At 40.8% G+C, this 20,768-nt stretch overlaps 1 protein-coding gene across 1 annotated transcript; it reads right to left on the reverse strand.

The window, feature by feature from the left end:
• Positions 1-8,340: 8,340 nt before the first annotated feature.
• Positions 8,341-10,583, reverse strand: pdyn (prodynorphin). Its single transcript, XM_020507258.2, has 3 exons — positions 10,393-10,583; positions 9,771-9,905; positions 8,341-9,311 (listed from the first exon to the last, which is right to left on the reverse strand). The coding sequence occupies exons 2-3, from the start codon at positions 9,891-9,893 to the stop codon at positions 8,637-8,639; spliced, it is 798 nt and encodes a 265-aa protein (XP_020362847.1). The 5' UTR covers positions 9,894-9,905; positions 10,393-10,583; the 3' UTR covers positions 8,341-8,636.
• Between the last annotated feature and the right edge of the window lie 10,185 nt (positions 10,584-20,768).

Here is a 20,768-nt window from a genome sequence, read left to right on the forward strand (position 1 = left end):
AGACGGGCCTGGACATGTACTGGCTTAAGCAGGGGGACACGTCTGGCACTGCAGGATTTGAGTCCCTGGCGGCGTAGTGTGTTACTGATGGTAGGCTTTGTTACTTAGGTCCCCCCGTGTGGTTCTGGGATTTTTGCTCACCGTTCTTGTGATCATTTTGACCCCACGGGGTCTTGCGTGGAGCCCCAGATCGAGGGAGATTATCAGTGGTCTTGAATGTCTTCCATTTCCTAATAATTGCTCCCACAGTTGATTTATTCAAACCAAGCTGCTTACCTATTGCAGATTCAGTCTTCCCAGCCTGGTGCAGGTCTACAATTTTGTTTCTGGTGTCCTTTGACAGCTCTTTGGTCTTGGCCATAGTGGAGTTTGGAGTGTGACTGTTTGAGGTTGTGGACAGGTGTCTTTTATACTGATAACAAGTTCAAACAGGTGCCATTAATACAGGTAACGAGTGGAGGACAGAGGAGCCTCTTAAAGAAGAAGTTACAGGTCTGTGAGAGCCAGAAATCTTGCTTGTTTGTAGGTGACCAAATACTTATTTTCCACCATAATTTGCAAATAAATTCATAAAAAATCCTACAATGTGATTTTCTGGATTTTTTTTCTCATTTTGTCTGTCATAGTTGAAGTGTACCTATGATGAAAATTACAGGCCTCTCTCATCTTTTTAAGTGGGAGAACTTGCACAATTGGTGGCTGACTAAATAGTATTTTGCCCCACTGTAGATGTTTTTTGCATTGGATATGTTAACCATATCATATGGAACAAACAGAAACCTTTTACCTTATCATAAGTAGACATAATTGCACATGATTAAATCCTTCCAATAGAAAAAAAAACGATTTATTTACAAATTGAACTTTAATTAAATGAGTTGACTCTTCACATGGGATGATTTCATTGAACAACAAAAGAAAGGGAATATTGAATGATCCTCAATGATCCATCGCATCTCCCAAAAACGTTTTCAACATACATAAACATTCAACATAAACAGTTCATTCATTCTGTTGTGGCGATTCAGAAGATTTCTCGACAAAGTCATATGGGAGTTTCATGTAAATATTGTGTTTTTTCTTCCTGCTTTTTATTTGTAAATGTAGTTTAACATGAAGATTGGTGCAGTTTTATTTTTTGCTTATTGGGTTGAAATGAAATGATACCAGATTACTTTAGAAAAAATTGGCATTGACTGATCAGATCAAATGGTGATATAAAGAGCATTGTGTTGAACACGATGTTTAACAGTGAGAATCGCAGAATGGTGAATTTACTAAATTACAGAGTTTGACTGTGTGATATTAGGTTGCTTCTTGTGTAAATATTTTCCTTCTGGATTTTAATGATTTGTATGTATAATGATAGTCTAGAAAACAAACCTTTGGTTGTCTTCCTCTCAGGCTTCCATGTCTTCTCCCTGGACCTCCTCAATGTCCACCTTTTGAACATCAGACTCAGAGTCCTCATCTTCACTGTCACTTTCCAACCTTGTTGAGGATGGTTTATTGTCAGGCTCAAAAAGCCTCAAATTTGCCCCGATGGCCACCAATTTTTCCACCCTTTTATTGCTCAGCCTGTTGCGCGCTTTGGTGTGTGTGTGTTCACAAACAAGGACCAGTTGCACTCTGAGGCGGCTGATGTTGGTGGGATTTGGAGGATGATGGAGGCAACAGGGGAAAGAGCCTCAGATCCACAAAGTCCCTTCCACCAGGTGGCTGATGAGATATGTTGGCACGACTGCCATATTGCAACTCCATCCCAAAGGACTTGCTTGGAAGTGTACTTCACCAGACTCCCAAGAACCTTGCCCTCATCCAGGCCAAGATGGCGAGACACGGTAGTGATGACACCATAGGCCTTGTTGATCTCTGCACCAGACAGGATGCTCTTGCCAGCATACTTGGGGTCCAACATGTACGGTGGGGCGTGTATGAGCTTCGGGCAGAAGTCTTCACGCTTTTTGATGTATTTCAGAACTGCAGTTTCCCCTGCTTGGAGCAACAGTGAAGTGGGCAGGGCAGTATGGATTTCTTCTCTTACATCTGCAAGCAGAGTCTAAACATCAGACAGGATGGCATTGTCTCCTACATCTGTGCAATGGCTACTGCTATAGGTTTCAGGAATTTCAGGCTGCTTACCACTCTCTCCCAAAATACATAATCCAGGAGGATAATCTTGATGGGACTGTCCATATCAGCAGACTGTGATATGGCCATTTCTTGGAGAGACTCCTTCACCTCCAGGAGACGGTCAAACATGATGACAACACCACCCCAACGAGTGTTGCTGGGCAGCTTCAATGTGGTGCTCTTATTCTTCTCACTTTGCTTGGTGTGGTAGATTGCTGCTATAACTTGATGACCCTTCACATACCTAACCATTTCCTTGGCTCTCTTTGTAGAGTGTATCCATTGTTTCCAGTGCCATGATGTGCTTGAAGAGTACACAGTTGTCATCAAGGCAAAGGGTGGCTACTTTGAAGAATCTATTTGTTTAACCCTTTTTTTTGTTACTACATGATTCCATGTGTTATTTCATAGTTTTAATGTCTTCACCACTATTCTACAATGTAGAAAATAGTTCAAATAAAGAAAAACCCTTGAATGAGTAGGCGTTTTCAAACTTTTGACTGGTACTGTATTTTTCTTCTGACCAGAAACAGGGTTTAGAGCTGTTTTGTGCGAGAATTCATCACTTGTCTTCTCTAATTCACCAAATGATCATGCCCCAGCTTGATTGGCAAGCATTCAAGCAAGCTAGTATACTTGACTCGTAAATGTCACCGGCTAGTCGTGCTGCAATGAAATAGGTAAGCTTGACGTTTTGATGTTGAAATATGGCGTGTTTTAGCACAGTCAATATTATTTATTTTTTAACTTCGTTACCTGGGGCCTGTTGCACAAAAGTAGAATTAAGACATCCGGGATAAATGACTCAGCTGAGCTCAATGAAGCCAAAACATGTGCGTCCAGGCTTAATTGGTTGCACAAAGACCAAGCCAGGATGAGCAGACACGGATTCATTAAGCCAGGTGAAACCAATCCTGGATAGGTGCGCGCTCACGGCTCACTCAAATAGACCCCGCCACAGATCACAGATTAACTGATTTACCATGGCAACTAGAGCCGCGTACTTTTCCCCGTCGGAAGCACAAATCCTCATGGAGGCATACGAGGAGGTAAAAGATATAATTAAGAAGAAAGGCAACACCGCCACAGTGATAAAGCAAAGAGAAAAAGCGTGGCAAAGTATTGCAGACCGCCTGAATGCGTAAGTAGTGCACAATTACACACTCACCGCTCCGCTGAAACATCACAATTACAATTCAAATATTTAATTCACATCTCCAAAAATGCAGTTGTACTGTAATTATGAAACGGTTACATTTTTTATTGAAATGCACTGCAGATATGAGTGAAATTGTGTAAAGTAACTCCATCACACTGTATAAAGTGTGATATTGATATTGATATTTTTACTGAAAACAAGACAAAAATACCAAGTAATTTTTTGCAGTGTGACTCCATTAAGTAAGTGTGTGTGTGTGTGTGTGTGTGTGTGTGTGTGTGTGTGTAGATTAAACATGAACGGGCCAAAACGGACATGGCAGCAGGTCAAAATCAAATACAAGAACATTCTGCAGAATGGTATGGTCCCTGACTAATATTTAACAAAGCACAAGCATATATTGTACCCAGAAGGTGCCTGCTCACACATTGTCTGTACTGTTTTAGCAGTGAAAAAGAATACCCACAGACAAGGCACGGGTGGTGGGTCACCAAAGGCTGACCTTACCCCAGCAGAGGACATGGCCTTGGAGCTAAATAAAGGCAGGCCCGTCTTAGAGGGGATCCCTGGGGGGAAAGAGACGAGCATAGGTTCCTCCCAAGATGCCACCCGCTTCATTCAAGGTATGTCCTTCCATCTCTACATGGGATACAACCACATTCATATTGAATCAATTTGGACTGTCTGACTTTGGTTTACCTATTGCCTTGCAGTGTCTGGCAGCACTGTGTTCCTGTTAGAGCCACCAGCATAAGCACCAGACCAGATCCAGTGAGTACTCCATCAAAGGCATACTGTAGGCCTGGCATGTCTTGTCTACTAGCTTCAATATGAATCCGATTAAATGTGATAGGGTGAAGGCCCCAGTGCAGCAGCAACAGCACATGATGGAGACGATGATGAGGAGGAGACCATCTCTCTGGATTCCAGAAGGCATGAGGTATCATGTTAAGACTGTGAAAGTACTATTTACTCTACAATGGTGAGGAGCCATCAAAATCAAAAAATCTAATTTCTTTTACAGGACCCAGATGCTATACAGTGGGAAAACCAGCCTGGCAACATAGTGCGTATTAATAAAAGGACACCACATCCTGCCAAATTCCAGCTGCGCTAATTGTATTGTGTTCACAGAGCTCACAAGCTATCAGAAAGTTGTATGGCAACCACCTCCGGCGCCAAATAGAACTGGCAGACATAGACATTCAGTACAAGAAGAAAAAGATGGAAAATCTTGCACTGGAGTTCGAAATAAAAAAGAGGACAATTAGGAAACTGGACCTTGAAATAAAAAACCTTGAGAGGGAGGTGAGATATGCCTTCAATGTACACTGTATGCTAACTGTAACACAAATGTATTAATCATTATTTTTCTTTCCTCCCCCAGCTCCAAGAAGATGACACAGCTCAAAATAAAAATTTGGTATATTCTTGTAAAGTCAAGTGAGCCATGACATATGAGCTCTTATTGTGAGCACACAGGACGGTGGCATCTTTCTAAGGTTTTTTTTATTTTCCCAGCAATCAGTACAACCAAGTCATCGTTATAAGGCATCGCCCTCTTTTGCCCACCCCCCCAGCACCAGGTGTGGCCACTAGCCTATATGAAGGCCCAAAATTGTGTGTTCCTTTCTGCTCTGACAATGGCATGCCCATTCGTGCGAGATGTGGTGGATGAAGAAGCACTTGTGCTGAGGAGAGCCTTCAGGCGAGAAAGGGTCTTCAGGGACCGGTTGGACCCACTGGCCTTCCCTGATGACCATCTATATGAAAGATACAGGTTTTCTGCAGATGGCATCAGGTATCTATGCAGACTACTGGGTCCCAGGATTAAGCACCGCACTGCACGGAGCCATGCACTGAGTGTGGAGCAAATGGTTTGTGTGGCCTTGCGCTTTTTTGCTAGTGGAGCCTTCCTGTACTCAGTGGGGGATGCAGAACAGCTGAACAAGGCCACAATTTGCCGCACAATAAGGAGTGTGTGTCTGGCTATCAAAGCATTAGCAGATGTCTTCATCTCCTTCCCTGGCCACAGAAGACTCTGTGACATCAAAGAGGAGTTCTATAGGATTGCAGGTAAGAGGATCTACAAATTACAGGACAACTGTTAACACATAGTAGGATACTCATTACTTTGTGTGACAGGTTTCCCCAATGTCATTGGTGCAGTGGACTGCACACACATAAGGATAAAAGCCCCCTCAGGTGCCCATGAGGCCGATTTTGTGAATAGGAAATCCTTTCACAGCATTAATGTTCAGGTGAACATAACTTTTTGATATTGTCCATTGACGAACACTCTGAATTGCCAGTGATGTGCATTGATTGGTGTAATATTCCTCATCTTATGATTTCAGATGGTCTGCAATGCTGACTGTGTGATCAGCAATGTTGTGGCAAAATGGCCTGGCTCAGTCCATGACTCCAGAATCTTTCGGGCCTCTGAAATCTATCAGTGCCTATCACAAGGTAAGCCACACAACCCCTATTTATAACCATCATGGCTGTGTCAAGAATATCACTGTGTTTATGAGGTAGTAATGATGAGATTTTGTGTTGACAGGTGAATTCTCTGGTGTGTTGCTGGGAGACAGGGGGTATGGCTGCCAGCCTTTTCTCCTGACACCTTTCACAGACCCCCAGGAAGCACAGCAGGCCTACAACCATGCCCATGCCAGGACCAGGGCCAGAGTTGAAATGACCTTTGGCCTCCTGAAGGCACGCTTTCACTGCCTTCACAAATTAAGGGTCAGCCCTGTTAGGGCATGTGATATTACTGTGGCTTGTGCTGTCCTCCACAATGTGGCCTGCCTGAGGAAGGAGAGGGCCCCCAGAGTGCCACCAGCCATGGACTGGGTCAATCCGGCAATCTTCCCTGATGACGACAGTGGTCGGCTGCTGAGGGACCAATATGTGTTGAATTATTTTAGTTAGTATGTGTGCTTTCAATTTTGGTTAAATATGTCCTGCGGTGGCAGAGGAATTTGGGTTTTTTTGGGTTCGTTTTTTGACGAATTTGGCCTCTTATGATGTTTGTGCGGTATACTGTGTGTAATACAAGGCTGCAGGGAGGCTACTGCATCCATTCATTTGTCTGTTCAGTTGATGTGTATGGATTTGTCCTGCATTTATTTTAGTGTGCAGACATGCAGGGTGTGTTATATACAGACCTTTGAATGTGTATGTATCATTTTGTATAATATGCTTGGATTCTGTGCTTTCCATCTTGTAGAGTCACTGTGACTTCAGTTTCGAAAGGAGCTAATGGTTTACCTGCTTTGTTTTGTCCTTATTCAATAAAGGAACATAATGTTACACATTGTGTTTTTATATTCATATGGAATGTGTATTTGTTTATATGACAGAGTACTAGGGCCACACTGAAGAAAAAGGATAAAGTCATAAATTTATGAGGCTGGTTCTTTCTGCAGAAAAGCTACATATTGTTTTTACAGTTTTGATACTTATGACAATGTGATACTTAATATTCTGGCACCTCAGCATGTCTTTGTTTATGAAACCATACTGAAGTACAATTTCACGAAATGCCCCACATCTGTCATTTTAACAACTCCTTTAAAACAACTGGTTACAATATTATGACTTGTGTTTTTTTCCCCTCTGTGGCCCTAATATTCTATCATTTTATATATAGCCTTATAGTCTATGGGAAACTGTAAATTATCTAATGATAGCAACATCTAAAAATCATTTTTTATCCAAAATCATTGAAATAATGATCACAAACGTTTAAATAATAACAGTGGGTCTAGTTATATGTGATAACAATGTATAGTGAGCAGTGAAATAACTATTGGTTTCCATTTGTGGTAACTGCTGACTGACATTAGGGATGAGATTAAATAGATCCTGGAATTTAGCCTGGTCTGGAGCAGGCTAGCTCCACAGAATAAATCTCCATGGTAATTTATACCATAACATATCCTCCTGCCCCCTATCCATCTTTAGTGCAACCGGATTACGGATCAATTGAGCCAGGATCACCAAGATATCCTGGCTTAATCCCTTATCCTAGTTTTGTGCAACAGGCCCCTGCTTGGAAGTCTGTTATATTATTTCACCGGTATGTTACAATAGCCTGCCTATACGTTTTCTAAACAAGTTTTCAGACGTGTCGCTATTCCACTAGCCCCTTACCTTGATATCAGAATTTACCGATAGGGGGCACTAAAGTCTTAACTTTGTTTCTCCGTATATTCATGTTTGGCCAGCGACTGCCGGCAGGTGAACTACGGCATATGATGTCAGATGACATCAAACCTGGATAACAGTTGCTGGACTCAATGCTGACCGCTCAACAGCGAGTTTGATATGTCCTTGTATCCATGTCATTGATTTAAGTTGATGGGAATATTATGCTTCAACTTAAAATGTTTGATGGATTCTTAGAATAGCCATTGCAATCAGTGAACTTCAAAGGCTACAACATTTTATTCAATGTTTTATTCAATGTAAATCATTCGAGCGGACTCCATTGCAGCATTGGCGCTCCCAATGCTCAACGTTCCGCGCTGTCCTCTTGGCAACGAAGGCCTACTTTTGGGCTACTCGTCCACAAGATGGTGCTAGTACACTTCCATTCATCCTCACGACTCAATTTAGGGTGATTGATTTTAATTAAGAAATGTATTTTCATGTTAAAAATGAGACCACTGATGTAAGGTCCATATCATCCTCTATGTACGCTATGCTGTAGGCCTAGTTTTTGCTGTTGTTATTCTTTATGTTTGTTGAAATATTACAGTTATCTCATTAGTATATCTATTTGTTTTCTCTCCGAATGGTAACAGGTGGTGGCCAAGGATGTGTCTGCGTCTTTACGCGTTAGGTCACCTTTGGCGCTACAAGGTGAATGGCAAGATGTCGATTTCAATTTTGTAGGTTGTATGGTAGCCTACGTACATAAATCAGGCGTGCGTGTGGGTGGCTGGATGGTTGTGTGCTAGCGTTCAATGAGTCATTTTGGAGTTTGATAATCAATTCGCCTAGACATTTTTTTTTCATTCAAGCGACACAAACAAGTTTTACTTACGACTTTGACAAATAAAGTATTTATTCAATGATTTATTAAACAAGCATCATATATTGTAATAAATAATATTTTACTAATAACACAGAAATTAATTGGTTCGTCACGGGTAAGTCCGTAACACAGAAGGCGTTTAAACATGACTGACACAAGCAGGTAGGCCTATTGGCCTTTGCTTTACAGATATGAAATCTGCCGCAACAATGTGCAACCAGGTAAGCAGTAGGCTATAGGTAGCACACATACGGATAATTGTGAGAATTCAAGTGAATTAGCGAAAGAAGTTCGTTTTTTCTATAGACCAAAGTCATCATATGAACTAGGCTCCTCATCTGAACGAACGGACAATTTGTAGTGGCGACGTAGAAAGCCACCGTACCTCTTCTGATTGTCCCACTTCAAGGTGTTCAAGTTGTTCAACTTTGGCCGAATCCTTCGCATGAAACCTCCATATCGCTTTTGTAACTCCTCTCGACTACCTTGCTCCCTGGAGTCACTTCTCTTTGACTTTGTCTTTGGACCAAATTTGCGTAAGAACCCTCCGTAACGTTTGACTTTGTTTATTGCTGCAGCTTCATCATCATTGAACATTCCCATCTCGTTTTCAGAATCAACATCTCCGCCCTGATAGTCCTCCGAAAACTCCGAGAGGTCTCTCTCTCCAAATTTTCTAAGCAAGTCCTGGTATTTCTTAGGGAACGCGTATGCTCCTTTATAAACGCCATTTTCGCGCCACGGAGAGGTTAACAATTTGTTTTTGTTTTTGTCAATTCGTTTAATGAATCCACCGTAACGCTTGACCACGTTTGCAATTGAAGCGTCTTGGTCGTCCTCCCTCTCTGGCGTGGACCGCGGACCCGCATCTTCATCGCTGAACTCCGAGCCCAAAGCGTGCGATTGTTGAGTCTTCCCGCATTTGTCTAACTCGGCCGTGGTCAGTAGAGTTCCCTCACATTCCAAGGTACAAGTCTGAAAGGAAAATGCAAAGAGCAGTGAGTAAAAATCGGTCAATTTACTAACCACATTATGAGAAGGCTGGAAAAGAAAAAGAGTAGGCAGAACGAGAATAATATATTTACCTACACTCAGTTCTATGTCTTTGTTTGTTTACTACAGAAAACATTTAATCTGAGTTTGTCATTAATTTGTGCCCACAGGCTTCTGTAGAACACATTTGGGAAAAATGGCAAGTTTGTCTGAAGACAATTCTCACTCGCTTCCACAATCCACGGGTGCTCTCCATGGTGCTGAAATGGGCCACGAGCCTTTGCGCACCGCCACAACAAGCTCAACGCTCTACGATTTTTGATTAACAAAAATTAGACCATCATAGATACATAAACACACATCAACGTAAAACAACACTTTCTGTTTGTTTCCATTGGATAAAAGCAAAGTTATCTTGTCATGATGTAAAGCAAATCTTACCAGACTGTTGACTGGGATGTCTGTATTGAGGATTTGCTGCGCGCATTGCAGACAATGGGAAGAGCAGTCTGCTTGGGTCGAAGATGGCAAGCTAAGTATCAACACCAGGACATACCACTCCATTTTGCCAAATCCCTGAAATGAAGGAGAAAACGCGAAGAAAATGTCATGTTCACTTGCCAGGGAAAATGTAACACTTGCCTATGAGATTTAGACTTATCACAGATTTGTTTTTAAATATCCCTCGACAATAAGCATGTATTTGTTTTTAACTTTGATTAGTCTTTGTTTCAATTCCATGTTAGTGGCACAACTTTTCTCTCTTTTGATTGATCAAGCACCATGCGTAATGGTGTGGCCACCACGCTATTCAATTAGTCTACGATGTTAACTGCCAACAGTTTACCAAATTGTAATAGGCTAGTATAATTCTTCACGGGAGCATTTCGATTAATAAACAGGACATTTGCAAGTCCATTACTGATTGTAAAATACAGTAATTGCGAGTAACAGCTGCAATCCCACGACTAACAAATGTTATTATTTGTAAATATTATAACGCCAGTACAACACGGTAATAACCAGACTGACAAAAATAGAATAATAAATCAAATATAAATACCGCAGTAATGTTGGATAATTGTTTCAACCCAGGCGTGGAGAGGTGCAGGTGGAACAGGAGCGCATATGATGCAAGTCAGTGTATGTTCTTCCCCAACAGTTATTTTTCTTTTGACTGGCTTGTCGTCTTTCTTTTTATTGACGGAATCTTCGTCGTGTCACTGAAGAACATCAGAATAGCTTCTATTAAGTGACCAATGGGAGATAAATATTGCGCAAATAAGCCCACTCGTGCCCGTCACCGCCTCTCTCCCTCCCCCTCTCTATTTTCTGACGCCCACTCAACATTCGCTTCAGAAACTTGGCAACTCAATAATCACACACGTTCTAGCACATTCATAGAGGTTATTGGGTTACAATAGGTAATTGCGAGGAGTTGCACTTTCAATAGGGTTCTTGAATGGTCATAACCGCATATGTTTTCTTTGTGTCAAGTAGTGTAAACAGGAAGTCTTCAATATAGAGAAATCACAATGAGCTTTATTTCAAGATTACATCCTGGTAATTGGAGCTCATTGAAAGAGCAAGGATGCAGAATGGTCTCCCCTCACATTATTTATTTGAATCGGGGAGAAACCTTGGAGTTGTAACAAACATTCAGGAGCACAGCTGACCACTCCTGAAGACCATCAACTGAATTGGACTGTCATGTTTTGATATAGGCCTATCTTTTCATTATATATATTTTTTGTACCAATATACCAATACCAGAATAAATATGACAAATTCAGTAGTAGGATTTCAATAACACATTTAAAATAGTTTTTTGTTGTTGAAATATTTACATGATAAAATAAAATGCCCGAATATATATTTTGTAAAAAGTTAACGAACATGCTTGGTCTTACATTGGCCTACGCATCTTGGCCCTAATAAAAATGCTTAAATACATGAATCCAAAACACATGTATTGAACAACAATAATAATCATTTAATTACATTTAATTCGAAATTAATAGTGTAAATCCAAGCAAGAAGTTAATGTGATAACTTCGATATCTGATGATCAAAGTAGGTCATAAGCAGAGAAGTAACATATACTTGAAATGAGTGAAACATTCTGTCTTGTCAGAAAGGACTGCCAGAGAAGGATGCAAAGTGGGAATGAGTATCTGGCAGGTGTGAGTGAATGGAATCCCCAGTTATTCCTGAGAAATGATTTGTGAGAAATGTTCTTTTGCACCGATTAACGCTGTTCCATATTGGCTTTTTAGTAGACAGAACCTTTGTATCTTCTTTGATTTTTCGTGTATGACGTATGAGAATGAACTCTAAGCAGCTTTAACCCAAACATCATTTGAGTGTTTTTGCTTATGACACATCAAATGATACCCTTCTACAGAATGACCGTAACATAAATTGGAGCAATAATGTTGGATGAAGATAATGTGATGCGTCGTCCCATTTTTAATTAGCTCCAATCAAATTGGCAAAGCGTTCCCTAGGCAACCTTGAGTGGGCATTCTCGTGTTTTCTCTGATGTCTTGATCTGCTGTTTGATTTGTACCATTTCTTTCCCTAAGCCTCGGCGCGCCTCTACTTCCCAAACTGACGTTATCAGGGGAGAGTCTGAGCGAGAGGCGACTGATAAGTGTGTGCGCACCGCTTCACTTTTGTCCGACGCCAGACTCCTCAATTAATCCCATCTCTTTCAAAGTACTCTTCATGAAACAACACGTTTTTCAAATTCATAGGCTCATGTCATGTAATAATTACCATATTCCACTTGGGGGGTGAAAACCTCTTACGCAATGAGTGATGGTTGAGTGGATCCCACAAAAATATTGACAAGAGTGGGGTTCTCTAAAGTCATGGACACCACATAGCAGTGGCACAACTTTCATGTCCCCCCACATTCAGAAATTGTATTTTGGTCCCCCCCAGTTTTATCATTGGAATGTGATACAAAACAAGGCAACGGTGGGCTTTAGGAACATGTGGACGCCTCCGAGCGGTCGGGTAGGCAGTTTGGAAATAATATAAAATGTTATTCCCCCCCCCCCCCCCCCCCCCCACTTCTTAAACCAAAGTTGTGCCCCTGCCACATAGACTAACATTCTTGACGCATGCCGCTGGAAACATTAGCTTCCGGCTTAGGTATCCAAACAACCATTTTATTTCTCCAGTAGGGTTGGCTCTGTTTGTCAACGCTGCTTTTTAAATAAATTATTAATCCACTCCTCAGGCCTTTCCAAACAAGATACTGGATGATATATGTGCCTCTGGCTCACGTTATTATACTGCCTCATATACTCACTCTCTCTCTCTCTCTCTCTCTCTCTCTCTCTCTCTCTCTCTCTCTCTCTCTCTCTCTCTCTCTCTCTCTCTCTCTCTCTCTCGCTCTGTGTGTGTGAATGGTTGTGTCTTTGGCTGAGATCTACATTTACATTCTCCAGTATCTTGGAAACACTTGCATTTGAAATGAAACTCCGCTCTTCCCACAAGCTAGACATATCTCTGCCATTACACGCGTACTGTTTCCTACAGATATTTTTTTTTGCAAGATTCTACAAGTGTCTGGAACTCTCTATTGGAGGGATGTGACACCATTCTTTCAAGAGAAATTCCATAATTTGGTGTTTTGTTGATGGTACTGGAAAACGCTGTCTCAGGTGGCGCTCCAGAATCTCCCATAAGTGTCGGTAACGCCCAGAACACGCAGGATCCCCTATCGGCGAACAATGAACTGACAACTCCAAGTCTGAACTGCCAAAAAGCACATGGATTCAGATATTTCAAGCCACATTTTAAACCACCTTTGTAGGTGGTTTGAAGTCAGATACAAATCTGATTCCTGGCCATGCAACTTGTCTGAATGGCCAAATCTGATGTATTTTCCCTCAAGTGGTTTTTAGACTGTTATTTGGCATATCTTGCTGCTTGCTAGCTACTCTGTTTACAGTTTGACAAGCACATGTGGTAGCTAACTAGCTTGTTAATTGTTTATGTAACGGATGTGAAACGGCTAGCTTAGTTAGCGGTGCGCGCTAAATAGCGTTTCAATCGGTTGAAGTAGTAGTTCCCCTTGCTCTGCTTCGTGGGTGACTGTTGTTGATGTGTGCAGAGGGTCCCTGGTTCGCGCCCGGGTATGGGCGAGGGGACGGTCTAAAGTTATACTGTTACATTTACAAACAAATTAGTGAATGTGCCCGAAAGCTAAACAGTGTGGTGTGGTCACTAGCTCGCTAAGTGACCACACCACTGCTGTGGCTAGCCAAAAAGTTGAGGCTTTGAAAGTGTTCTTACACTATGATTTTGAACATCCAAAGCAACTGGGAAACATCATTGGCAGGCAAGGAGTGATAGGAAGCAAGAGCACCACCACCAATCAGCTAACACCACAGTGCACACACCTGTTGTTACTATGGCAACTAGCATAGCCATGTCAGTAAATGACTGCTGTCTGAACACATGCATCCAATTTGGTCAATATGCTTTATATCCCTCATTTACTCAAGTGTTTCCTTTATATTTGCAGTTACCTGTATATTGTTGATGTACTGAATTGCTAGTTTGATAAGTGCATTTTTCACTAAATATTAAGTATAAAAGTATTTCTAAAGAGGCGTGGGTGACCACGGTCCACAGTATATCCTACTGTAGAAGTAATGAAAAGGCAAACAACAAGGTAGCATACATTAGATTTTAACACACCATGATATTGACGTGAGTAAATAGTTACAGCACAGCACTACTGCGTCATCCAAGACATGCTATGTTACATGGTGATTTCTTTGACGTCATTCTTTCTCCCGCCCCCTCATTGACTCCTCCTCATTTAGCACCTCCAGCAATGAACTAAGTCTGTTGGGAGAAACTTGTGCGTTTTAAAGTAGAGCAAAGCATTAGCAACAACTTTATTCATGTGTGAAGGTAACCATAGCAGCAGTTAAGAATGAACTTCCACCATTACCATAAATAATATTGAGGGGGATGTTCTTCTTTTTCCTCTGTCCTTTTTCAACTGGGGGGAGAGGGTGACTTGTTTTTAGTCTGCTGTTAGGTTGTCATGGGGGAATTCTCAGTTAAATGTGTTATGATTGCAATCATCATGTGTCTTCCTCAGGCGTGTGCTACTGACATTGGGTTGGGTGTAAACATACAATATGGCACTTTGGAGGCTTCCTTGGGATTGCCATATAGATTCAAAACAATACTGTTGAGAATGAATAGCCTATGTCTCAAACAGAGAAGCAGTGATCAAATATACATTTTTTGTTAGTTTTTTTACAAAGCCTTTTCATTGCAGTTCTTTGTGTCACGACTTCCACCGAAGTCGCCTCCTCTCCTTGTTCGGGCTGCGTTTGGTGTTCGACGTCACCGGCTTTCTAGCCATCGCCGCTCCATTTTTCATATTTCCATTTGTTTTGTCTTGTTCCATACACACCTAGTTTTCATTCCCTAATCACACTGCATGTATTTAGTCCTCTGTTCCCCTCCATGTCTTTGTGTGAAATTGTTTTATGTTATGTGAGTTTTGTCATGTGGCAGACTTTTGTTTATGTTCCGTGTTTTGGGCACATTTATGTACTTATGTGCTTTCATTTGGACCGGAATAAAAAGGGCACCTGTTAACTACACTCTGCTCTCCTGCACCTGACTTCGCCTCCAGTACACACCCGTAACACTTTGGCTATGGTTTGCAGAGCCAGTGCGTTACCAAGGCATTTCCATGCAATTTAAAAACTTTAAAATGCTGTTATTGAGAAGAGCAAAAACTAGCAAAAATTGCCCCAGCCATTATCACACATTGATTGCTGTAGTTTCATTCACTTCAGTCGATCAAAAAACGTATAGCCTATTAGATATACAATTAGGCGCTACACACTAACTCACATTTACCTCAGCACCGGGATTAAAAACGATATTTTAATACATACAGAGGGATATGTTAGCAGATCTTTTTTGCAGTTTTATAGCTAATTTCCTCCAATTATACACATTTTGCCATGGAGTGGGAAGAAATGTTTGTTGTTTGAAAGCAAATTTCTTGCAATTCTACACATTTTGCCATTACTTATGTCACACTGATATGATATCTGAGGGAGAGTGATTAACAAAATCAATTGAGGCCACCTGGAGGTCAGGGCCCCTGGGCACGTGTCACACGTGTCAGTAGGCATGTTTCTGTTGACCAAGGTTTATTCGTCAAATGCAAATGTCGCAAAAAAATCGTTGTGACGTGTAATGGAAACTAAAGACAAAGGATACATTTTCTAAAAATCCACAACATTTTTATCCGTTATGTCACCACATAACTATAAAGCTCCACATTTAATGCTAAATGCCTACTGCTTGCAACAACAAAAAAGTTAAACTACAAAAATTATGTTTTTTTTGCAGGACAAAGATTGTCCTGACTTTGAAGAATGCCTGAATTGCTTCGCTTTGCTTTACTGGTTGGCTGGCACGATTCACCATCCAATTATTTCAGCTCTACAGGAGTGCAATTTTCACCATGGCATGAACGTTGGCGATACGTTGGCACATGAGAATTATTAGAATATGGCAAATACTGTGAGTCAATTATTGCATTCTGTTCATGCTGGCTTTTGTGGGCTACCTGAGACATAAAACAGATAGGTGGAAGGGTGACGTCAAATACGCACTTGTATCACGGGTGACCTGCCTGGGGAGGGCATACGGCTGTCACCAATTTATTAATGCGCAATTTGCCTAAATGGGTAATGGAAAAACTTCAACCACCACATTTTTATTCAACACTTTAGGTTTTTGCGAGAACATTTTTTTATAGGTGTGACGTCATTGCGTCCAGCTGTTTTTATCGACTCAAGAATGTTAAATGGAAACGAACCATATCAAAACCATATGCCACATCTATTTTCTATTGGAACTTTCAAAATGTTTACAAAAAAAATCACTGGACAAGTTCATGGAAACCTAGCTAGTGAGTGACATATAAGAAGAAGAAAACTGCTGATGCACAACCAAGTTGACATTCCACCTTGTGTATTCTACTATTCTAACTCTCAACAGTAAGTTGAAACCCCTCCCCATTTTTTATTTTATTTCTATCCCACTGATGGGCATTCCCGGAAATTGTTTGGACAAGTGGGAAGACGAGCATGCGGGAAGACGAGCATGCGGGAATACTGGAAATTGGAAAGACAAGCGTATGGTGTTGACTCTTGAAAACGAACACACCCACTTTTGCCTTTTATATGCAACCTTCCATATCAACATCATTTAATATTATTGACGTAAGGCAGTTGAGAAGTTGCTTCATCTGCAGCAAACAGAAATATGTTGTCTGTCAACATTTTTGCTGTAATGGGTAACGAAACCATCCCTTTTGAGTGAATTATTTGATAGGATTTCATGACGGCCACGAAAGACGAGAGAATAGGACAGAACACAGCTCAAGCACATTCTGATATCACTGTTCTAAAGATGAGTGGAGCACACATATCCTTGGTTACCAAGCGCGGTCATATTTCTTTTCCCACATCTTTGGAGACCAAGGTCATTTTACTGCTGTGTACATTTCCCTTGTTCACGCACGCACAAACACGCACACACACAAACACACAGATGCGGTCTGTATACACCTCTACACACACACACAATACAGGCAAACAGCCATTGTGACTCATCACGCATGTGATACTATATGCGTGCTGCTTTCTTTGCTAGGGCTCAATTGAAAAATATATACATCTCAATTTGACTTCTCTGGTTAAACAAAATATAAATAAACAAATACATATTTTTTGAAAACTTCAAACACGTGTGCTCATGGATGACATTACAGACGCAAGAGACACACCGATTGATGGTGCACCCTATGTACACATTCGCAAACATGTACACGCTCACAAAACAATTTAACGAAACAATTTAACATTCATAGAGACAAGCGCATGCCAGACCTTGAACTATTCATCATGTAAGCCAAGTTGTTTTCAAATCGATCTAGCAATATGTATTTTCTTGAATTGTTTGGATGCCAGGTTAGCCATAAAAAAAAAAAAAAAGAAGTGACTACAAGAAAATATAAAGTTCCCGATTGTTTATGGTAGTGTAAATAGTTAGAGGCTGATGTACGGTACTGTAGAGTTCAAGCTCAACAGTCGGATTAATATGCAGTTGAAGTCGGAAGTTTACATACACTTAGGTTGGAGTCATTAAAACTCTTTGTTCAACCACTCCACAAATTTCTTGTTAACAAACTATAGTTTTGGCAAGTCGGTTAGGACATCTACTTTCTGCATGACACAAGTCATTTTTCCAACAATTGTTTACAGACAGATTATTTCACTTATAATTCACTGTATCACAATTCCAGTGGGTCAGAAGTTTACCAACACTAAATTGACGGTGCCTTTAAACAGCTTGGAAAATTCCAGAAAATGTTGTCATGGCTGAAGCTTCTGATAGGCTAATTGACATCATTTGAGTCAATTGGAGGTGTACCTGTGGATGTATTTCAAGGCCTCCCTGCAAACTCAGTGCCTCTTTGCTTGACATCATGGGATAATCAAAAGAAATCAGCCAAGACATCTTGTAGACCTCCACAAGTCTGGTTCATCCTTGGGAGCAATTTCCAAACGCCTGAAGGTACCACGTCCATCTGTAGAAACAATAATATGCAAGTATAAACACCACTGGACCACGCAGCCATCATAACACTCAGGAAGGAGACACGTTCTGTCTTCTAGAGATGAACGTACTTTGGTATGAAAAGTACAAATCAATCCCAAGATGCTGGAGGAAACCGGTACAAGAGTATCTATATCCACAGTAAAATTAGTCCTATATCGACATAACTTGAAAAGCAGATCAGCAAGGAAGAAGCCACTGCTCCAAAACCACCATAAAAAAAGCCAGACTATGGTTTGCAACTGCACATGGGGACAAAGATCGTACTTTTTGGAGAAATGTTCTCTGGTCTGATGAAACAAAAATAGAACTGTTTGGCTATAATGACCATCGTTATGTTTGGAGGAAAAAGGGGGAGGCTTGCAAGCCAAAGAACACCATCCCAACCATGAAGCACGGGGGTGGCAGCATAATGTTGTGGGGGTGCTTTGCTAGAGGAGGGACTGGTGCACTTCACAAAATAGATGGCATCATGAGGAAGGAAAATGATGTGGATATATTGAAGCAACATCTCAAGACATCAGTCAGGAAGTTAAAAATTTGTCACAAATGGGTCTTCCAAATGAACAATGACCCCAAGCATACTTCCAAAGTTGTGGCAAAATGGCTTAAGGACAACACAGTCAAGGTATTGGAGTGGCCATCACAAAGCCCTGACCTCAATCCTGTAGAAATGTTTTGGGCAGAACTGAAAAAGCATGTGCGAGCAAGGAGGCCTAAAACCTGACTCAGTTACACCAGCTCTGTCAGGAGGAATGGGCCAAAATTTACCCAACTTATTATGGGAAGCTTGTGGAAGGCTACCCGAAACGTTTGACCCAAGAGAAACAATTTAGAGGCCATTTAAATTCATTTAAAAAAACGATTATTCTTACATTTCACATTCTTAAAATAAAGTGGTGATCCTAAGACAGCAAATCTTTACTAGGATTGAATGTCAGGGTTTGTGAAAAACTGAGTTTAAATGTATTTGGCTAAGGTGCATGTAAACTTCGGACTTCACCTGTATCCTGATGGATGTATTGTACACTGAAGAAAAATATAAAAGCAACATGTAAATTGTTGGTCCCATGTTTCATGAGCTGAAATTAAAGATCACAAAAATGTCCATGCACACAAAAAGCTTTTTTCTCTAAAATGTTATGCATATTTGTTTACATCCCTGTTAGTGAGCATTTCTCATTTGCCAAGATAATCCATCCACCTGACAGGTGTGGCATATCAAGAAGCTGATTAAACAGCATGATCATTACACAGGTGCACCTTTTGCTGGGGACAATAAAAGGCCACTCTAAAATTTGCAGTTTTGTCACACAACACAATGCCACATGTCACAAGTTTTGAGGGAGTGTGGAATTGGCATGCTGACTGCAGGAATGTCCACCAGAGCTGTTTCCAAAGTATTTCATGTTAATTTCTCTACTAAAAGCCGCCTCCGTCATTTTAGAAAATTTGCCAGTATGTCCAAACAGCCTCACAACCACAGACCACATATAACCATGTCACCTCATGTTTCAGCATGATAATGCACAACCCCATGTCGCAAGTACCTGTACACAATTCCTGGAAGCTGGAGGTATCTGTGACCAACAGATGCATATCTGTAGTCCCACTCATGGGAAATCCATTGATGAGGGCCTCATGAATTTATTTCAATTGACTGATTTCCTTATATGAACTGCCAGTCAGTAAAAATCTTTTAAATTGTTGCATGTTGCGTTTATATTTTTGTTCAGTGTATGATTGTTGGGAGGATAAAGGGAAGGTATAGATGGATGGATGGATAGATACATGGATGTAGGGATGAATGAATGAAAGTGAACTAGTTTATGGATGATGAAGAGGGGTTAGAGGGGTGAATAGATGAATAAAGAGAAGTTGAAAATGGTGTGAAAAGGGTAGATGTTTACACCACCTGTAAGTCGGTTTTACATGTTCTTTTTTTAAAGAATCAAGTAGTTTGTGACAGATATAGAAAATAAGACATTTTGACGTATTCAACAACTGGATCCTGACTAGATAATTGACTAGATAGTCAAAGGATTGCGGGCGTCCTGGTCCACAGAGAGCGATAAGACAGGACTGTTTCATCTCCCCACAGGTCCTTCACTGACAGCTGTGAATTGACTATGATGTATGGAGCCATCAAGGACAAGCGCAGAGTGACTCAACTGTGCCATTGAACCTTTGTACCATTTGAAATGAATAATGGATACGTTATCAGAGCTCTGGGAAAGGAACGAAATAAGACAGACTGTTTTTTTCAGTCATGGAATCATAGAACCAAGAGTAGGAGAAGTAGGAGTAGGAGAAGAGATCCTAGTACACAGTAATTTAATACAAAAACGTGGAGTGAATTTTTATTGTATGCCTATGAAGATAAGATCATGCCTTATATTATATTGTCATGTGGTTGTATATCTGCCCAATTCTGTCCCTAGACAACAGAGCATTCTAGAGCAGAACATGCAAATTAGTAAATTAATAAAAAAAATTGCATATCAAAAGTTTGGACACACCTATTCATTCAAGGGATTTTCTTTATTTTTACTATTTTCTACATTGTAGAGAGTGAAGACATCATAACTATGAAATAACACATACAGAATCATGTAGTAACCAAAAAAGTGTCATGTAGTAACCAAAAAATCTAAATATATTGTATATTTCAGATTCTTCAAAGTAGCCACCTTTTGCCTTGATGAAAGCTTTGCACAATCTTGGCATTCTATCAACCAGCTTCACCTGAAATGCTTT

The sequence above is a fragment of the Oncorhynchus kisutch genome, linkage group LG17 (assembly GCF_002021735.2).
Source record: "Oncorhynchus kisutch isolate 150728-3 linkage group LG17, Okis_V2, whole genome shotgun sequence".
In the NCBI taxonomy this organism is placed as follows: domain Eukaryota; kingdom Metazoa; phylum Chordata; class Actinopteri; order Salmoniformes; family Salmonidae; genus Oncorhynchus; species Oncorhynchus kisutch.

Excerpts from the sequence above, each read along its gene's own strand:
- pdyn (XM_020507258.2), bottom strand. The coding sequence starts at position 9,893 with ATGGAGTGGTATGTCCTGGTGTTGATACTTAGCTTGCCATCTTCGACC. Across the intron at positions 9,312-9,770 it reads ACATCCCAGTCAACAGTCTG|ACTTGTACCTTGGAATGTGA; the intron begins GTAAGATTTGCT and ends TTTTCCTTTCAG.